At 34.2% G+C, this 18,779-nt stretch overlaps 1 protein-coding gene across 3 annotated transcripts in view; it reads right to left on the bottom strand.

Annotated features, from left to right (window-relative positions):
• RBM25 (RNA binding motif protein 25) overlaps positions 1-18,779 on the bottom strand; it is a 48,882-nt gene that overhangs the window by 14,866 nt on the left and 15,237 nt on the right. For all 3 annotated transcript variants that reach the window (XM_006206899.4, XM_072963373.1, XM_072963372.1), the window contains 8 exons: positions 16,965-17,022; positions 13,647-13,807; positions 8,187-8,372; positions 6,751-6,804; positions 6,429-6,512; positions 2,716-3,002; positions 1,220-1,442; positions 878-967 (listed from right to left, as the gene is read on the bottom strand). In XM_006206899.4, coding sequence (XP_006206961.1) covers positions 878-967; positions 1,220-1,442; positions 2,716-3,002; positions 6,429-6,512; positions 6,751-6,804; positions 8,187-8,372; positions 13,647-13,807; positions 16,965-17,022 — 1,143 coding nt within the window. The remainder of the gene's footprint in view (positions 1-877; positions 968-1,219; positions 1,443-2,715; positions 3,003-6,428; positions 6,513-6,750; positions 6,805-8,186; positions 8,373-13,646; positions 13,808-16,964; positions 17,023-18,779) is intronic.

Genomic DNA, 18,779 nt, shown 5'->3' with positions numbered 1-18,779 from the left:
TACAATCCAGGGAAATTAAAAATACGTTAAATAACTAAATGACCTTAGAGGATCTACCATCTGGAAAACCCATACTATCTATCTAGTTGCTGCATGCACCCTTTTTGGTTACTTACAAAAATTCCCTCTATGTCTCATGTTCAAAAGCTATTTGAAGAAGATTCCTAACTTCAGTGAAGTTTTTGGAAGAATAATCTCCAAACTGGAGATAAAGAAACTTTCATGAAATTCTGGCAAAGATAGAACACATGGAACATACTACTAAAGCAAACACTATGATAAAATAAATTATCTTTTTGTCATTTTACTTAGTTAACTTATTTAAACAACCTATGCCAACTGCTTCACTGTTACAGTTTATCAAACAGTATAAATGCAAATAATAAGATTCATTTTTATGACTATTATGTAGTTAAAAGGAAGGACAGTAGAGTAACATAAGGAAAAACAGTAATTCCTAAGTGTTATATATAGTAGACAGTAATTTTGATTTCTAAAAATAGGTTTCTTATGACTATTTCCTTCATCCAAATGTACTATACCAACACAGAATGGTATCAAATCTTCAAGTTGAAAAATGTTGCAAATTCTTAATTGAGGAATGTTCTATAAATTCTCGTTTTTTATATATTACTCTATGAGAGATTTACTTTGACAGTATGTTGAAAGATAATTTAGTTTACAGGGAGTAAAAATGTGAAAAGTAGGAAGGAAACCCATTTTAGTGAACTGAAATTGTCTCAAGGTTACTTGAAATTAAAAATTAAATTATTTACACTGGGAGCTTATAATTATTATAAAGCTACTTCTAGTTAACAGTAAAGATTTGATCTGATTTTTATCTGAAAAATTACTTATTTTTAACCTAATATATTACCATTTCTCTTCTTCTTTCTTCTTCTCTTTCAGCCTCTTTCTCATATTCCCGGGTTTTCTTCCGTTCTCTGATTTCCCAATTCTTAAGGCGCTAAAAAAGAAATTGTCAAAACTTTAAAAATGCATACAAAGGGCTTCCTTTCAGCGACTGTGCAGTCGAGGAGATCCCAGTCAGGAAGAGGAAGTCAGATCTCATTGTCCTCCCAACCCTTTGACCCTCTACTGAAGCCCCAATACAGTGGCTTGATTCAAAAAAAAAAAAAAAGTATACAAAGGGCTCTGAAATTTTTTACTAACCTACTAAGTACTAAGAATTAAGAATAAAAGCATTCCCTCAATTTACCTCTTGATAAGCAGCTTCTTTCTCTCGGAGCTTTCTTTCAAGTTTTCTCCGTTCATATGCATCTTCTTCATCTTCTTCTCGGTCCCGCTTCTTGTCTTTCTCTCTCTCTCGCTCCCGTTCCCTTTCTCGCTCTCTCTCTCGCTCTCGTTCTCTTTCTCGTTCCCGTTCTCTCTCTCGCTCTCTTTCCCTCTCCCGTTCCCTTTCACGATCTCTGCTCTTTTCTCTATGTAAACAAAAGATTTTAAAAATGTCAGTTTCCTTTGTGTTTCCCTTTAAAAACCAAGAGAAAGGAAAATAATATACATTATGAAATGGTACATAAACTCACAAATCAGAATTCAGCATTTGATTTCTACAGAATTATAAACTGCTATTTATTTGTCAGAAAGACAGAATATAATCCTAGCCCCACATTGTGAATTGCATTCTAAATTCAATGTTAATGCTTACCAGTGTCTTAGAAAACAAAAAAAACCTGGATATGAGAAATACAAAAAGCCAAAAAACATGTTACCAGATAGTCTACCATATTAGTGATCAAGGAAAAAGATGCTGGCAAAGATCTGAAGCAAAGAATATTTTGCCATGTTGCCTGGATAAACTAAAACTACAACTGACCCTTGCACAACATGGGTGCCATGGATCTAATTAAATATAAATATATGTATGTATATGAGTCAATATACTGTTCAAGGATTTATATTTGTAAAGTATAAAATCACTGATATGTCAAATTTTCAATAATGGTTATTTCAGAGGGTGATGGTTATTCCAGGGAAGGAAGGAAGGGAAGGATTTTAATGCCCACCAAAGATCTAAGAGCACTGAATTCCAATTCCAGCAACCAGTGGACCTCCCATCAACTAGAATCAGGTGGAGTATCTGCAACATAGTAATGTATATTTGAAAACTAGCTTGAAAGAAAAAAAAAGTCAACTTTCCTCTCTTCCTTCTACTCACTCCCTTCGTTCATTTTTGCTCTATCTCATTCTTGAAGAATCTGATGATGAATCAAGTGAATTCAATATAATTACAATAGATTTTTAAATAAAACAAAACCAAAGTGAAATGACCAGTAACCATAAAGAAAGGGAGAGTAAACTGAGAGCTCAGGAGGTGAGCTGTGGCCATCCAGTGGGCTCTAGGACCAGCAGATATCAGGCGCTAGCTAAATGCAGAGGCGCTCGAGCTCATTTTCCAGTATAGGGGACCTCAAGGAAATGCTGACTAAAAAAAATTATCCACTGACCCAGGGAGACAAAAAGGAATCACAGCCATCCAGAAGACTGGGTGGACAGTTGGTGTGTTTTGGGTCTGTGTGAAAACTGGCTTCACACAGAAAAGCTAACTTGAAGTTGAAAATTGTTAATTTAACCAATGTTTTATTTACACATGTGAGACAGAAAGCTAGGCACGCTCTGGAAGTTCTCTCATCACATCAATGTAAATGGCCCGAGAAAGCTATCAGGCAAACAGTAACTTCAATAAAGCCTTACCTTGATCGACTCCGATCCTTATTTCGATCTGAGCTCCTTTCCCGATCTCTGTCACGATCTCTCTCTCGATCCCGATCGCGATCTCTCTCTTTTGTCCGGTCACGATCCCTATCCCGTTCTCGTTCCCGCTCCCGTTCCTTCTCCTTTTCTCGTTCACGTTCTCTTTCCCTTTCTCGTTCCCGTTCTCGCCTTTCTCGTTCCCTTTCACGCTCCCTCTCTCTTTCTCTCCGTTCTTTCTCAATTTCCTGTCTTTCTTTTTCCTTTTTGCCTTTCTCTTCTTCCAGTTTCTAGAAACCAACAAAAATACTTTTAGAGTTAACTCTGTAGCTCCAGTATTCAGACTTCCCTGGCGCAATGCCCAATATTGGAAACAGCAACAACAACAAAAAAACCAAACCACTGGTACTTTTATATTAAATAGCTGTGGTTTTATTTGACAAATTAAACAGAAGCAATAACAAGTCTAGATTTCGTGCAAAACCATATACTCTACACCAACCAGGAATCTCCAATCTTGGATGCTGGGAGATTGTGTCAAGTGTGGCTGACCACTCAATGATTATGAATTAACTAAAATGACCATAAGGAATGTGATGGTTCATAATAATTTCTAGAAATACAATAACTTCGCTAAAACATAACTCTTTCCATTATGAATTTCTACAAGTCACTGGGATTACTGATACTATCACCCCAGACTTCCCATTACCTAAAGGTTATTAGTTGAGGGTTTTAAAGGGGAGGTGGGGGAGAAGAGTCAGCTCACTGGAATGCAACTAAATCTTCTGCCCTCTGGCTTGCCCACCCTCCAAAAGACAAGCTGAACTCAACCAATATCTGCCTTATCATCCATGGAAACATTTACTCCCACCATTACAAGATGGACAGCCCACCAAATACAAAAAGTTTGAAAATCACTCACTTCAAGCAAAAAATGTACATAATCATAATATTTTCATTTAATTAATTTTTTGCTTAATTTAAAAAGCAATATATTTATGCCCATTATGCCTATGAGACAATAAAAATATATCAACAGTGACAAATCCATCCTTGGAAGGAACGATTGCGTATTAACTTACAGATGCTGTGCTAGGACATGGATCGCCAACACTGGATTAACCTTGCCTACAAGCTATGCTTCTGGGAGGAAGAGCAAGTACATGGTTCACAAATAAACCAAATAACAATCAGACGAAGTTTGTACCCTGACAAGATTACCAGTGTACCACACAGTTTCTACACAAACTCAGAAAAAAAAATACCCCAAACAGCAAAAACAAAACAAAAACAAAACACATTTTTTCCCTTTGGTTCCATGTTTAGTGTCACCGAAATATTTAAATTCCAACAATAAAATGTGCATTTTTTTTCTTTTCTCAGTCATGTAAAGCATTTAAAACAACTTTAAAAAGCAATCTTACCTGTTATACTCCTTTTCTCTTGCTCATGGATCAGAGAACTGACAGAAGATTATGAAAGAAAAGCTAATGCGTGAGAAACCAATATATTCAGCCGCTGTGCCAGGCTCTTATCAAAGTGGAGCGTAGGCAGAGCCAATACTGAACACATTGACATTACAAAGAGAAAAGAAATGGTAGAAAGAGGACAGAAACTGAAAACTATTTAAAGGGGCAACTTCTAATTTTGGAAACAGTTCTAATGGAATATAAAAATGTATACTATAAAATGAGGCTAAACTACATAAAACTTACCTCTGTGTCATACACTTATAAAGAAATTTGTTCATTTCTGAGATAATACTTACAGATTATTTTAGCTGTTCCAATAATAAATGTCTTTTGTAGATTCCCTCAATGTTTTTACTCCTGCTTATTCACTACACTACTTATTTCTTAAGTGTAGTTCTATTTATGTAAATAATATTGTTTCAGGACTCATTTCAAAAGTTTTGTTCTATGTAAATGAAAAAGTGAGTGACTCTGGTCCATACTATATGCATTTCTATAAGAGTATATAAGATTATATATGCAGGAAAACAGATACACACACATATATATTTTAAGACAAAGACTGGATAAAGAGGAAATGAAGTGAATCTCAAAAGACATACGAAAGTAATGAAATAATGAAGAAAGGACAGAAAAAAAATCATAAATCTTACCTTATTCTCTCTTCAGACTCGTCCGTGCTGTAAATGGACGCCCCCTGCCACGCTGACACCCTGATAGTCCGTGGTTATTTAATAAACTCATACCAAAACATGCAAAGGTTCACTGAGCTCATTTTTTGTTACTGAAGTTTCAAACATCCCCTTTAACTGTACCACCCAATAAAAAGAACTGCTTTCCTTTTTCATTTTGAGTTTACTTTTAAAGCACATTTTGGAAATTCAAAACACTCTCCCCACAGTAAAATACATGTAAGGCAGTCAAAGGCCTGACAGCTTCTCAAACTCTGAAGCAAATATCTCCTGAATTAATTTTTAAAAACATGATTTCCTCATACTTTACCAATGACATGACAGGATTTAACAAGTAACAACAAAAAGGGGGTAAACCACACACACAATTGTATACCATTTTCAAGCTTACTCAGACCCTGAATGTGAGTGAGTACTAAACCTAACCGAGATTATTTGTCTAAAATGACTTCCCACGAACTACCTTTTAAACCCTCACAACTAATTGGGAGAACTACATTTGTGCTTTTAGACATATTTAATTCCTGAAAAGGCCCTGTGTATGTGAGCAAGGGCTGGGCATCAGGATAATAATGTGTTCAAGCAGCACTGATTCAATGGCAGTAACACGGGATTTTGAAAGGTGTAAGAAAAAAATGAACACGTAACATTTCACTGAGTTAAAGCTCACTCGGTCTTTGGAGTAAGAATCAGGAACATCTTAATCATCTCTAAAATCAAAATACACTTCATGCAGTGTTTGCATTTCACCGTCCATAAGCATCATCTTCAATACCAGCAAACAGTCACAGATGCACTGTCATTGAGAGAAGCTTTCAATAGGCAAAACACGTGAGTGGGATTTACTGTGCACAAATACCCATTTCCAAGCCAGTTACCCCTTTGCATATTTTTCTGAGGGGGCATCCATAAATATAGTAAAAAACAGAAGCTCATACTTACATCCTATTCCTTGTTACTTTCCAAGCTGAGAGTTTCATCTTGCATTAGTCACCATATGATCTCTATCATAATGGTGGGGGTCAATGAATAGATTAGCTTTATGGGAATTTACAGTTCTTCCATGCATCTAAAATTTGGTAAGTCTGGTAACCACTGACCTACTTTTTAAAATCTCCCCCTCTCAACTTTAATCTATACAAATATAATCTTAAATTTTAATCTCAGCTCTAAAGAAAAGGTTTTCCTAAGATTAAGTTAAATAACTGCCCCCAGAAATACTCTACAGTGTATGTTATCCTGCTGCCCCCTTGAATCTAGTTTAAATCTGACCTTGAAGTTTATGTTGAAATCTAAAATAAAACTAGCTTTTATTCATATTAAAGTGAGATGACTGCAGAGTAGTCAGTAACTGAAAAAACTATGTACAATATGCCAAGGACTACTCTAATATGGTACTGGTCTTCTGTTTGTTTCTACCTAAATATCAATTATACCTATAAAAAGCATTTAAAATTATATTCTACTGTAAGGTTGATTTTTTTGTCTGTTTGCTTTGGATTCTGTAAAAAGTCTAGATTGGTATCAAGTGCAAAAACAAGAATACTACCTTGTGTGTGTCTCTGAATTTGCTGATCTCTCGGGATATCAGGTCTCTTTTATCTTCTTCCATTTCTATAGCATTTATATCCTCCTAAAAGACAAGGGGGAGAGGTGGGAACACATAAAGATTAGTCTACATCGATACAAACAAAAATTAAAGGTTAGATATTCTGTACAGATCTTACAGAAGATGGGGTAAATAAATAAATAGAACTTATATAGTAACAAATTCAATGATCTAAGTTAAATAGTGAAGAATTGGATGAATAAGAATCACAAACCTGGCAATTAGCATAAGTTATTGTCAAAGTCTATAAATGTAAACGTACCTTAGTGATGAGTGGATAAGGGATCAGTGGGGCCACCGGAAATCTGCGGAAAATCTGCGGAAAAATCCACAAAGATTAAAACAAACAAAGAGTTCATATTACTCTGTAAAACAATTTTCAATAAATAGTGTATGTTTACACTGTAAGCAATGCAAGATTTTTGTAATATTTTCTTGATTTCAAATTACTTGATAATAAAAAAGATTTCACTCATTCTCTATAACCCCACCCATGACCCACCACCTCCTCTCCCTCCAACAACCTCAACCAGTGGAGTAAGGAGGGTCTGGCACTAGTAGCGCTTTTCCCTTGATCCCTTCCAAGATACAGGAAACAATCATAATGACAAATTTCCCTATAATTCCTGTCATAGTGCAGGGTTTGTCTCCTCGCAACCCATATCAAACACGTATCTCTAGTTATTTTCTTCTTTGCCATTAATGCAGGGGAAAACAAGAACAAATTCTACAGGTCTCAATTACCCTATTCCTGACTACTCTTACCAATTACCATTTCCAGTGATTGGTACTTCACTAGACAGGTTTTTACAACTACGAGGAAGAACAAGACAAGTAATAAAAATGTATCTGATGTATTTGGCCACAAAGAAAGCTGAAAATGGCCTAAAAAGGCAATAAAATCCAAAACAGTATGAACTGTAACTACCCCAGGATATTAACTCACAGGTTTCATAGTACTACTTTTTCATGACATATACAATCCATGTATATAAGATACTTCCAATGTTTTTAAAGAACACTCCATCATTTCTCAAAGTTTATCCAAAAGAAATAAATATAAGAAAACCAAACATTTTCTTTCAACCTGGACTCCCTACTATTCATTTAGTTTAAGCTGACAAAAGTGGGTGATGATGCAATACACTGGGGAGGACTGTTTCATCTTGTGGGGCTCTTTCACAGTACTCCATTTATAAGGGCATCAGCTTTACTATCCAAGGAGTGGAATGAGATGTGGTTCTTAAGGAAAGGTGGCTAAAAATTTGAAAATGGGTGAAAATTCTCAGTGAACGAGACCTGGTATACTGCTTGGAGCAGAGACAGAAGAATAATAATCAGGGAGTAAGGCAAAACAAGGCCAGCCACTCTGTAGCCAGAAAAAATAATCTTACTTTACCCCTTTAATATCAGTTCCTATTTATCACTCGTTTGCATTTTTTTATCCTCTTACTTAATGAATCCATAAATAAGCACAAGCCTCCATGCCACTGCATTTCAAACATGCAAAACAGGACCATCTTGGGGAAAAAAAAATTAGGAATTTGTTGGTAAAACACAGTCAAATTAGCCTTCAGAGTATACTGCTAAAAATGCTAGTCATTCTATTTTCCCCTCAAAAGTTGGAAAGTAATAAAAACACAAGAGTGACACCACAAGAAGTAAACTGACTCTTGTCAGAAATCAGTTAACACATACGTCCTCCTTCTTTTCCTTCTTCTTCTTCCTAGGGTGAGAGTCAGATTCTTGAGACGGGGCATTGAGCTCACTGGAGTATTCACGTATTAAAACTTCAATGGCCCCTTTGATCATCTGATCTCTTCTCTTTGTTTCTTCATCTAAGGCTTCCTCATCATCATTAGTGGCAGTTTCTGGCCTAGCATTCTTAAAAAAAAAAAAAAAAGGCAAATTCAGGAAAGGGAGGGGGAAAATCAAACAAGAAAATGAAAATCATTCTAAAACAAGTTTAGCACACAAAACAAACATGTTTTCTCCAAAACATCTCCATAGTCCTATTAAATGCAGATTTGGTTTTGTTCTTAACTTCATCAAATTAAATTTTGTTCTTAACTTCATTTGTTTTAATTGTTTTTTCCTTAGATACTGGTACTTTATCATTTTCTTTTCCTTTCTTTCCTTGATAGCTAGTATATTCTGACCACTAACCAGCTACAGAAAGATTAATCACAGGACTAGCATACTATACAACATATCTGCAAAACTTTCACAATTTCTCAGACTGTCCTGAGGAATCAACTCTAAACAATGTCGTTCTCCCCATAACTTGCACATGTGACATTATAAAAAAAATTAAAAACACAAAATTCATGTTGTAATACTTCTCACACGTAAGTAACTACTTGTAGGACTTTATTATTTTTTAAAAGAAGTCTAGGTTGTTAATTGTGTCCATGTGAAAAGAAATTACTGGTTTCCAATGTGCTATTCTTGTTTCTATCTTACCATTTTATTTTTAGCCTCCTAGTTAAGGAATTAATCCAGTTCAAATGACAAAATTCAGAGAATGACCCCAACACTGAATAATTTCCATTTAACCTCAACTTTTCTCCTCTTAAAACTTGGAAAGGTAGAAAAGTGTAACAAGCAAAAAGATAAACATAAAAATGAATGTGTACAATACTTTTGTAACTTAAAACTATATACATACATGCATTCCCCAAGTGTTTATCAATTTACTTGGTAAACATATACTGTACAAATTTTCAGATATAAACAAGAACCCTGCACTTCTGCACAAATGCTGGCTCTTGATCACAATGCATGCAACTCTATTCAAGGTGAGTTTCATGCCAGTGGCTCCTTCATTTAACATAGCCATGACTTCATAACCACCACCAGCATATTGAAAGCTATTGCTAATGGATACTTACTCAACAGCATTTATTTCTTAAATTAATTTGCTCAACAAATTCTTAAGAGGCTATCATGTGCAAGATACTATGCTAGATGGTTAAAAAAAATTCAAAATTGAAAAAAGAAAGAACTTGCCCTTAAGCATTCAACAATATAGGGTAAGAGAAGGTTATGACACAGGTAAATTCTATGTCATTAAATGCGGTATTATAAAACTAACCACTCTTGAGTTTCTTACATTCTCAAACCTGCCTCTTCATCTAATCTTCTTGTAGCCAATTTTCTAGTCAGCACCTTGGATAAAGACAAGATGCTTTAACCAAGGACTGTAATTACATTGCCTACAATATTTACTAAAAATACTGTCAACTAAAATTATGGTGATGTGTTCCTTTCTTATTTTAAATCAACAATATATCACAGTAAGGTCTTTATGCAGCTTTCCCTAAAATCCATTCAGTGATATTCTGCTTCTCCACACATTTTAAATGACAGAATGACAGAATTAACCCTCCAGTAACTATGGTCACTGAAACCATAGGTCTTGAGAAAAACACGGCTAATTCTACCCAAACCTTTAGCTGTTGAGACCTAAATGTTTTATCATGAAAACATACCTCATGAGAGAGCATCCAAGGGTACCTATCTTTAGCATTTTTCCCCTACATTCTAAATTGCTTTCCACGAACCCTCTACATCTCTATGCTTTCCTAAGTGTAAGGATACAGGTGGGGTTATAAATCCAAAGGCTTACTCAACTAAAAATACTCATACCTCCTCAATTCCCTACCACTATCATCCTAAACCAAAGTTTAAATATTAGTATAGCTGATCTTACCTAAATTAGAAATACAGTATTTGGAATGAACTAATTCACACCACCTTACAAAAGACTATTGCCCTTTGATCTAGAGAGAAAATGTACATTTTTAGAAGAAAAGCTTATGAGCCTAAATATCTTAATCAATTGTTAATGTAAGAAAAACAAAAACAACCAGATATGCCGTGGAAGGAAAGGTTATTCTTGGTTTCAACTCAAGATCTACCTCTGGGTCCTGAACCATAAACAATTTCCTGATTTCCAATTTCTTCTTCAACTTCAGAAACAGAAAGCACATTCAACAATACTGAGCAGCAAACAGTTAAGAGTTTAGATGTACAAGGGGATCACAGAAATCAACTGAATATCTGAGATGTTTATGTGACCCACCTATTTGGCTCTTTGCAGAGGAATCAAAAGCTTCCATAGTAAAGTTACTGGTTGGCCAGTTAGAAAACAGCTCACTTTTTGGCACTGATGTCTGGAGTCCAGAACAGGAACTTCTTTGGGAACTTAAGCAAATACAGAGCTCTTTCTTTTGAGAAAATGTAGGTTCAACTAGACTAACTTCCAGACAAAGATATGAAGATGTTTCTACCCACAGTATCTAATCTGTCCTCAATTAAAATGTAATGCAAGTGGCTCTTTCCAATTATCTGTACTTACTACACTTGGCAGAATTCGTTCTTGAATGTGTGGTTAACAACCACTACTTGTGACAATTAACATTATCTCTACTCTTACATTGTTATTGCTGAACAGCCAGAAAGGAACAGGACATGGACTAGATCAGCATAGGTACCACAAATGAAAACTACTTTTACTAGAGGTCAAAAATGTTGCTTCTACAAATTTTACAAAATCTAAATAAAAGTGTTTAATTGAACTACTATACTCAAGGCACATAACTCCTCTTAAAATTCCAGGTCAGGTTTAAGTATCTCACTCTCTAGGCAAACTTGTGTTTTTTTTTTTAATCAAAGTGAACTAGACAACTAATTGTATTCTCTCTTACACCTGGGAAATCAGGAGAATGCCTGAATATTGTAACATACAAGCTTCTCGGTGTCTCATTTTCATATTAACTACTTTAAGTCATTGTTTTCTAAATGTCTCCAACAAATCCATAAAGAACAAGTACACTTTCATTTTATCCTAAAACGTTAACAGATCTGCAATCTATCCACAATATAGCTATATTTGCTTTAGTTGTTTGAAAAAAATTATATCTGCTAGAACCACTCAATGTTTTCATTTTACCAATATTGTCAAGTAAAATCAACACTCTAGGAAGATATGCCATGTTTATCTTGTGACTTCAATTACTTGTGGGCACCATGCCAAGTGTACCCACAAGTCATTTCTGTTAATTTTTTAAATTTCATTTTATCTGAAATAGCTGTTCTATTTTTAGAGGTGGTTTCAATTCCATTCTTGAAAAATATGAACAGATTTAACTGTGATTCCTCTTATTAATGACAATTACAAAATAAATCAGTCACACAATTGTGCATTTCCTTCTTTACACAAATATACACTGAAACGATTTACTTCATGTTCAGAATCTACCATTTGCAAATACCACAATGTAAACCACCTCACAAGCTAATGATCAAACACAGTAAAACAATGAGTCCCAGGGAATTACACAAAAAACTCTGAAGACAGTGAATCCAAGCTTTATTTTAAATAAGAATTCAGTTACACAGCAAGGAAAATCTAAAAAGTCATGTTGCAAAGAGTTGGGGTTTTTTAGGTTCTTTTTTTAAGGTTTTAGTGATACGACAGGCAACAGTGCTGGTAAGAGATAAAATACAGTTTCTCTGGAGTGTAAATTATAGTATTTCCTTATAAAGCTAGGGAAACACAGTTAAGATCATCAGGTGAGCAATAAAACTGCAACTTATGATAAAATGTTCACTCCATTCTTGCTATGGGCAAGATCTTGTCCTAGGTTCTACGAATGTACAAGATGAAAAAATATAATCTATGAATTTATTGCCCTTTCTATCTTGTAATTAGACAATGTGGGATATGGGGATGAAACAGGGTACGAGGAGCTGTGAGAGAACAATACAAACAATATATACTACAAAGCAGACTAATGTAACAGTAGTAAAATCCTCCTTTATATGAGAGGAGAGGATTGAATTGCCTGAGAGGAATCAAGGATAGGATTAATGAAGGTTATGTGAATCAAGCAACATTCTAACTATATGGATAGAATTTCAACAGCGAGTTTGGATGGGCAATGAGGACATTTGAGCACAAAGGAAGTTTCTAGAGATACATGACTGACACATGGAGAAGGACTGATGGGAAAAGCTAGACAGACCAGAGCAAGTCTTGAATGGCGTGCTAAGGATATGAGCTTTATACTGTGAGCAATTCAAAACTAAGGATGCATGAGCAGAGGGCTCACATAATTATGTTTTAGAAATATAGGCAATGCTGTTCCAGCCATACAAGAAAGCAAATGTAGATAAATCAGCTAAAATATTATTAAAAATCCAGGGAAAGAAAGGAGTAAGTTTAAAAAAAAAAACAACACTATTTACAAAACAGTACTTAAGACTTCAACCCTGTATTTGTAAAAAAAAAAAAAAGTCAAATTCATATATTCTAATTAAAACTATATTCATCTACACAGAGAAAAATGCCTTGAAGATTATGCAACAAAAATGTCTACACTGGTTAGTAATGATGGTGGAATTATGGGTGGTACTTAATGTCTTCTTTATAGGTTGCTCTATTTTATGAATTTTTAAACAATGTTTTTGTAAAAGAAGGAGTGGTGAAACCAAGAAAGCTATTTCTATTTTGAATGATAGTGAAAGCCTGAAGAGAGTAAAAAGGCTGTTTTGTTTTTGTAGCGATAGGAAGGTAATAACGGATCTATTTTGGATCCATTCAGCTTGAGGTGTCACAAGGAACTAGGAAAGGAAAACAAGGAAATATACATTCAGATTTTAGCTATTTTTTGCTCTGTTGACAGTAATAAAGCATACATTACAACACAACATACAAAAATTTCCTTTATTTTTAGCTTCACTTAATGTAGCCACCACCTGATCAAAGTAATAAGACTTTTTTTCATTCATTTTAGAACGTGTACTTCTAAGAGGGCAACTAATAAAAATTGTGTAGGTTGAAATACATTTTGTACTTACTTACAAAGCTGCCTTAATGAATTAGCTCTGTTTGGAATAGTCTGTACCAGTGTTTTCTCTGGCAAGTTAACCTTGTCCAGCCTCCCTCACTACCTTCATCCCAACCTGGAACAAGCAAACCAACAGTCATCCACCCACTATGGGCAGATAAAAGACTTTAAATGACTATAAACTATAAATAAACACCCTCTTGATGATCTTGTGAAGCCCCATATTAGATTCATTCACAATGAGAAGTATTTACCCTGAAAGAACACAGTTGGCCTAGAGGAGGTAACATTATAAAAAACATACCCCATTAGAAGCTTTCTTCTTTGCTTTCCATTCATCCAGTTGTGCCTTTGTCTTTGCATCAACTTTAACAAGTAGCTTCTTCTCTCCAATCTGCAGGTCATGTAATAACCTGAGTGCACGGAGGGTAGATTCAGGCTCCTTATACTCACAGAATCCGAAGGCTAGCAATGGATGTAAAGAATTAGTGAAGTATCAATGCAATTATGAAAGATGAAAAATATTTATGAAAAATTGAAATCATCAGAGACCAAATATTATAATACAAGGATTATTTGTGTCATTGCTCCTCCTTTTCCTTCAATTATCTTTGATAAGGATTTCACTTTAATTCTAATTTTTAAAAAATTTTTATTGAAGTATAGTTGATTTAAAGCATTTTTTGAATGGAGGTATGGGGGATTGAATCTCATGCATCCTAAGCATGTGTTCTACCACTGAGCTATAATACCCACCCCAAGGATTTCACTTTTAGCACCCTCAAACAACCAAACAAAAAAGAGAAAAAAAAAATAGGGAAAAGAAAGAAAAATTGTAATCAGGCAAATGCTACTTATTAGAAGTGCTGATAAAATATTTGAGAATCAGATTTTATGAGTAACTCTTCCAATTATTTCATGATTTCATTCCATCCCTGAGTTCCTAACAGAAAACAGACTACTTGAATCTAAAACAGCACTTTAAATTCTAAGATGTTAAACTACAAAAGACTGAACTTTTATTCTTGCTACCAGTCTAATTTTCTATGTTTCATTTTAATAACTAGTCTCATTATTACCATGACTTTAAATTAAACAGGTATTAAAACAAAATTAAATTTAAAAGAGTAATCTAAAAATTGAAAATCAAATTAAACAAATGAATCCAAATATGTATACAGTTAATAACATAACCATATATTCTGAGTCATTTTAAAACAGAAAATTTGGCCATACAACTTTAGTATGATACCTCCTAAGGACAGAAAGACTTGTCAATAAAAAAGAAAATTTCAATAATCATATTGTGGATAACAGTGTTGGCGCTATCAGTTTGAAACTATTTTATGTGCAATGTGAGATAAAGTAAGCCAGTAATTATTTAATAGTCCATCATCCCGGTACTGAAGCCCAGGTTTCTCAGTGTGGAAGAAAGGAAATACAGATATATGACAGAAAAGATTAAATAAAAACTTTTTAGTCTTGAATTTGAATTAATGTGCACTGGAAAAATGTAAAAGCAAAGACCAAGCCACTCTTACAATGAGTACACCTAATTCCCAGACTGATTTTGAAAGCAATTTCCCACTAAAAGGAACCAGAGCTCCTTGAGAAATGGCTGATCTCTTGTCTGGGGTAGAAAAACTACTTGATGAGCTTAGAATATCTTATCCCAGATAACAAGGAAGCTATAGAAGGCTTCTGTCAAAATCACTGGAGATGCAATTTGTAGAGTCAACTTGAAACAACTTCAGCTTCACTAGTGATAATAATGACAATCCATATTAAGCATAATAACAACAAATTGAGTATGCTTCAATCTACAAATTCAAAATGATTCTTTGAGTTTGTCTTTTACTTGCCTTATAATGGTTCTTTAAAAAAAAAGTCACTGCCAGCTGATGCTAAGGACACAAGTTCATTTTCTTAAATGAAAGAACTAAAGCATTTACCCTATTTTTCTTATACACATTATACCTCTACGTAACCAAATAGTACACTGAAGAGGAAGTTTACCATTATAGAAGTATTCTACTACAATGAAGATCTGTTCTTCAATGAAGGAATTACGGAATTCTTTAAAACAGACTGTCATTTTGCAACCTCCCCCAATGAATATATCAACCTAGATATCAACAATGAACTCAACAGCTGCTACTACTGGGAAAAAAAAAAAAATGACCCAGTAAGTCTCCTAATGGAAGAACACTACCTTCAGAGAATTTTTTTCTTTTACAGAATTCTTACATATAAAAAGCATCAACAAAAATCACACACACAAACTCACATATGATCAAGTCTCAAGCTACAACTACCAGTCAGTTTACATTACAATACAAAGGACAGAGATACATGGCACGTAATTCTACTGGAGCTGCAACCTGCAAATGAATGATGAAATGCCACTGGGCAAATGACCCAGTTTCTCCATCAAACAGTTGCAACTGCAAGGGGAAAAAGAGAGACAGAAGAACTTAAAATATTAAAAGAGACTTAAAAATATGTCAACCAATTGAAAGGCATGGACCTTATATATATTTGGAATCAAAAAAACTAAAAATTTGACATTTGAGACCACTGGACATCTGATCATTGACTGGATATTGAATGAATGTTGGATATCTGAACACTGACTTAATAATTAATAAAAAATTATTTAAGAAAAAAGAAAAAGTTGATTTTTTCTGTCTTATAATAGTATTTTGGATATATTTTTTAAAGACCTTATCTTTTAGAGACACACTAAAATATTTATAAGCAAAATGATCTGGTGCTCAGCAGTGCTTAAAAATAATATGGGGGAGAGGGTACAGCTCAAGTGGTAGAGTGCATACTTAGTGTGCAGAAGGTCCTGGGTTCAATCCCCAGTACTTCCTCTAAAAATAGATAAATAAACCTAATTACCTCCCTACCTGCTAAATAAAGCCAAAAACAAATTCAAAAAAATAAAGTTAAAAATAATATAAGGAAATAGGTAAAGATACAGGTTAAGTACAATTGGCCATGAGGTGATTGATATATGTTAAAGTTAGCTGATGAGTACATGGGAGTTCATCGTAACATTCTAACTTTGTATTTGTATGAATATATAATAATTCCAATGATAAAAAGTGCTTAAAGAATGTATATCAAACAGGTGTTTCCACCAACAAAAACAGTTTGTTTTTAAGACCAGCAGGTCATCTCATCATCTCTTCTCCTACTTTCCTCCTAAGTCCTAATTTTTCTGTCTTGATCATATACTCCTGCTGAAACAAAAAGGACTTTTTAAAGTAATCTTATTAAAAACACAGTTAGTCTGAATAATTTTTTTCATTTCCTTCCTGTTATATATTTCTATTTTCTGGTCTCAATATTCAGCCAACATCTTCCCAACTGCCTTTAAGCCTATTCCAAGGATGAAGACACAGCATGGTAATCTTCTGAGGAACAAATGGAAACTTATTCTAGAAGTCTTCTGTAAAGGTATAAAATACAGTTTTCATAATTATTTTAAAAAAAAGTGAAGACACAGCACTAGAAGAACACTCCCACAGTTAAGGACCATGAGAGTAAATACCAACATGATTTATGCATATAGGTTAGGTTAAAACAATCAATATATAAAGAAAAAATTACCTACCTTGAAGTTTTCCAGATGCACCTTGTACTCTTTTCCAGCTCAAAACCAAGCCACATTTCTTTAAAAGAAAACAAACCAAAAAGGATCCTTACCACTTAAGCTAATTTATATAATGAAAATAAAAGCACAATTATATTCCCACTAGGAAAAATAGAAGCAAACCAACAAAACAAAAGATCATGTCAGCAACTAATTTCTTAACTCTATCAATTCCCACAAACCTATTATATGAAATATATAATAAATCATTTTAAAGGAAAATATAAATGTTTACTGATATTTATTTACAAAAAAGCTTCTCTCTTACTAGAAATTTTACAGCATTACTTATCCAAAAAAAATATAAAACAAAATACTCAATATTGTAACAGCTAAAACAAACTATGATAAATTTGAGTAAATGTAAGTGAGTCCAGAAAGACTATGATTTAAAATACATGTATATATCACAAAGGATTTACACAGAAATGCTTGATATGGGATGCAAAACTACCAAGGGACATGAAATTTCAGATAAACAGTTAAGATTTTAATTCTGTAAAGAAAAAGATTTACATAGAATGATCAGAAATATTCCAAAATGTTAATGGGGCAGATGTCTGAATGGTGGGATATTAGTACATATAGTTTATTTTCAAAGTTATTCTTAAATATTACTTCTAGTTATTCAAATAAAATCTAGAAGGTAAAAAAAGTTATTTGTGGAAAATGGTAACTGAAGATTGCCTGTTAGAGCTGAGAGAATGCATGAATTTTTCACATCTCCCCTCAGAGAAACCACTAAAATGATCATTTAAGAATATAAAAGATTAAAAACTCATTAAGGTCAAACATCACATGAAGGAACAGCAACAGAATTCAGCAAAATTTTGAAAAGATAAAAGCAAATGGATGGATAATAACTCATTCAGTAGAGCAAAGAAGCCTGTAACTTCAAGAGACTACAGAAGCAGTTACCAATGACAAGGAATTGAGCTGACTCTAGTAAGCCCAGTGGATCCAGACTGGAGGGGAAAAAGTACAGTGGAGAATAGGGGTGAAATCTGAGGTTAAAACAATCCAGGTGCTTGTCTGACACTATAAATAAGGAATAATCAAAGCCTTAGAGTTCTTTTCAAGCAACACCCTATTTCCACCTCCAGAGAAGGCAGCCTATAAGAGTTACAGTCTGAAGAGAACGTTAACAGGCTTGGGATGTGGAGCACCAAATGTGAAAGATCTAGATGAGATACAGAGTGACTAAGAGGGGAAAAAAGTAAACTTATAACAAATGCTTGCATTCAGTCCTGCATCTGTAAGCCTACATAGGCAGTAAATCATATACTTACTAGGCATAAAATCGGAAGTTTTCTAGTAAAAGCAACCAGCCTCAAAGAAAAGACCCCACGTATTAATATTCAAAACTTCTGGCTGCCAGCTGGATTAACCTACAACGATGCCCACCATCCTACAGCTTACAAAGACAAAGGCCTTTTAATCCCTAACTCTTAAGTATGAACAATCAAAGATCACCAGACAGCTAAGGAATGTCTTAAAACTGAAAGAGAAATGGAAAAAATAAATTCAGGAATCCTAAGAAAGCTTTAAAAGAAAATACTCTGCTGTACATATAAATCAAGAACAATTTTTTAAAGGGATGTTTCAAGTTGAAAACATATACATATACCCACACATAAACTTGTACACAAGTATTCACAGAATCAGTACTCAAAATAACCAAGTGGAAACAACCCAGCTGTCTATCAACTGATGATAAACAAAATGTGGTAAATCCATTAAATGGAATATTAGTTGGCCACAAAAGGAACAAAATAC

The sequence above is a fragment of the Vicugna pacos genome, chromosome 6, assembly GCF_048564905.1.
Source record: "Vicugna pacos chromosome 6, VicPac4, whole genome shotgun sequence".
In the NCBI taxonomy this organism is placed as follows: Eukaryota; Metazoa; Chordata; class Mammalia; order Artiodactyla; family Camelidae; genus Vicugna; species Vicugna pacos.
This window is presented reverse-complemented; position numbering and strand designations above follow the sequence as displayed.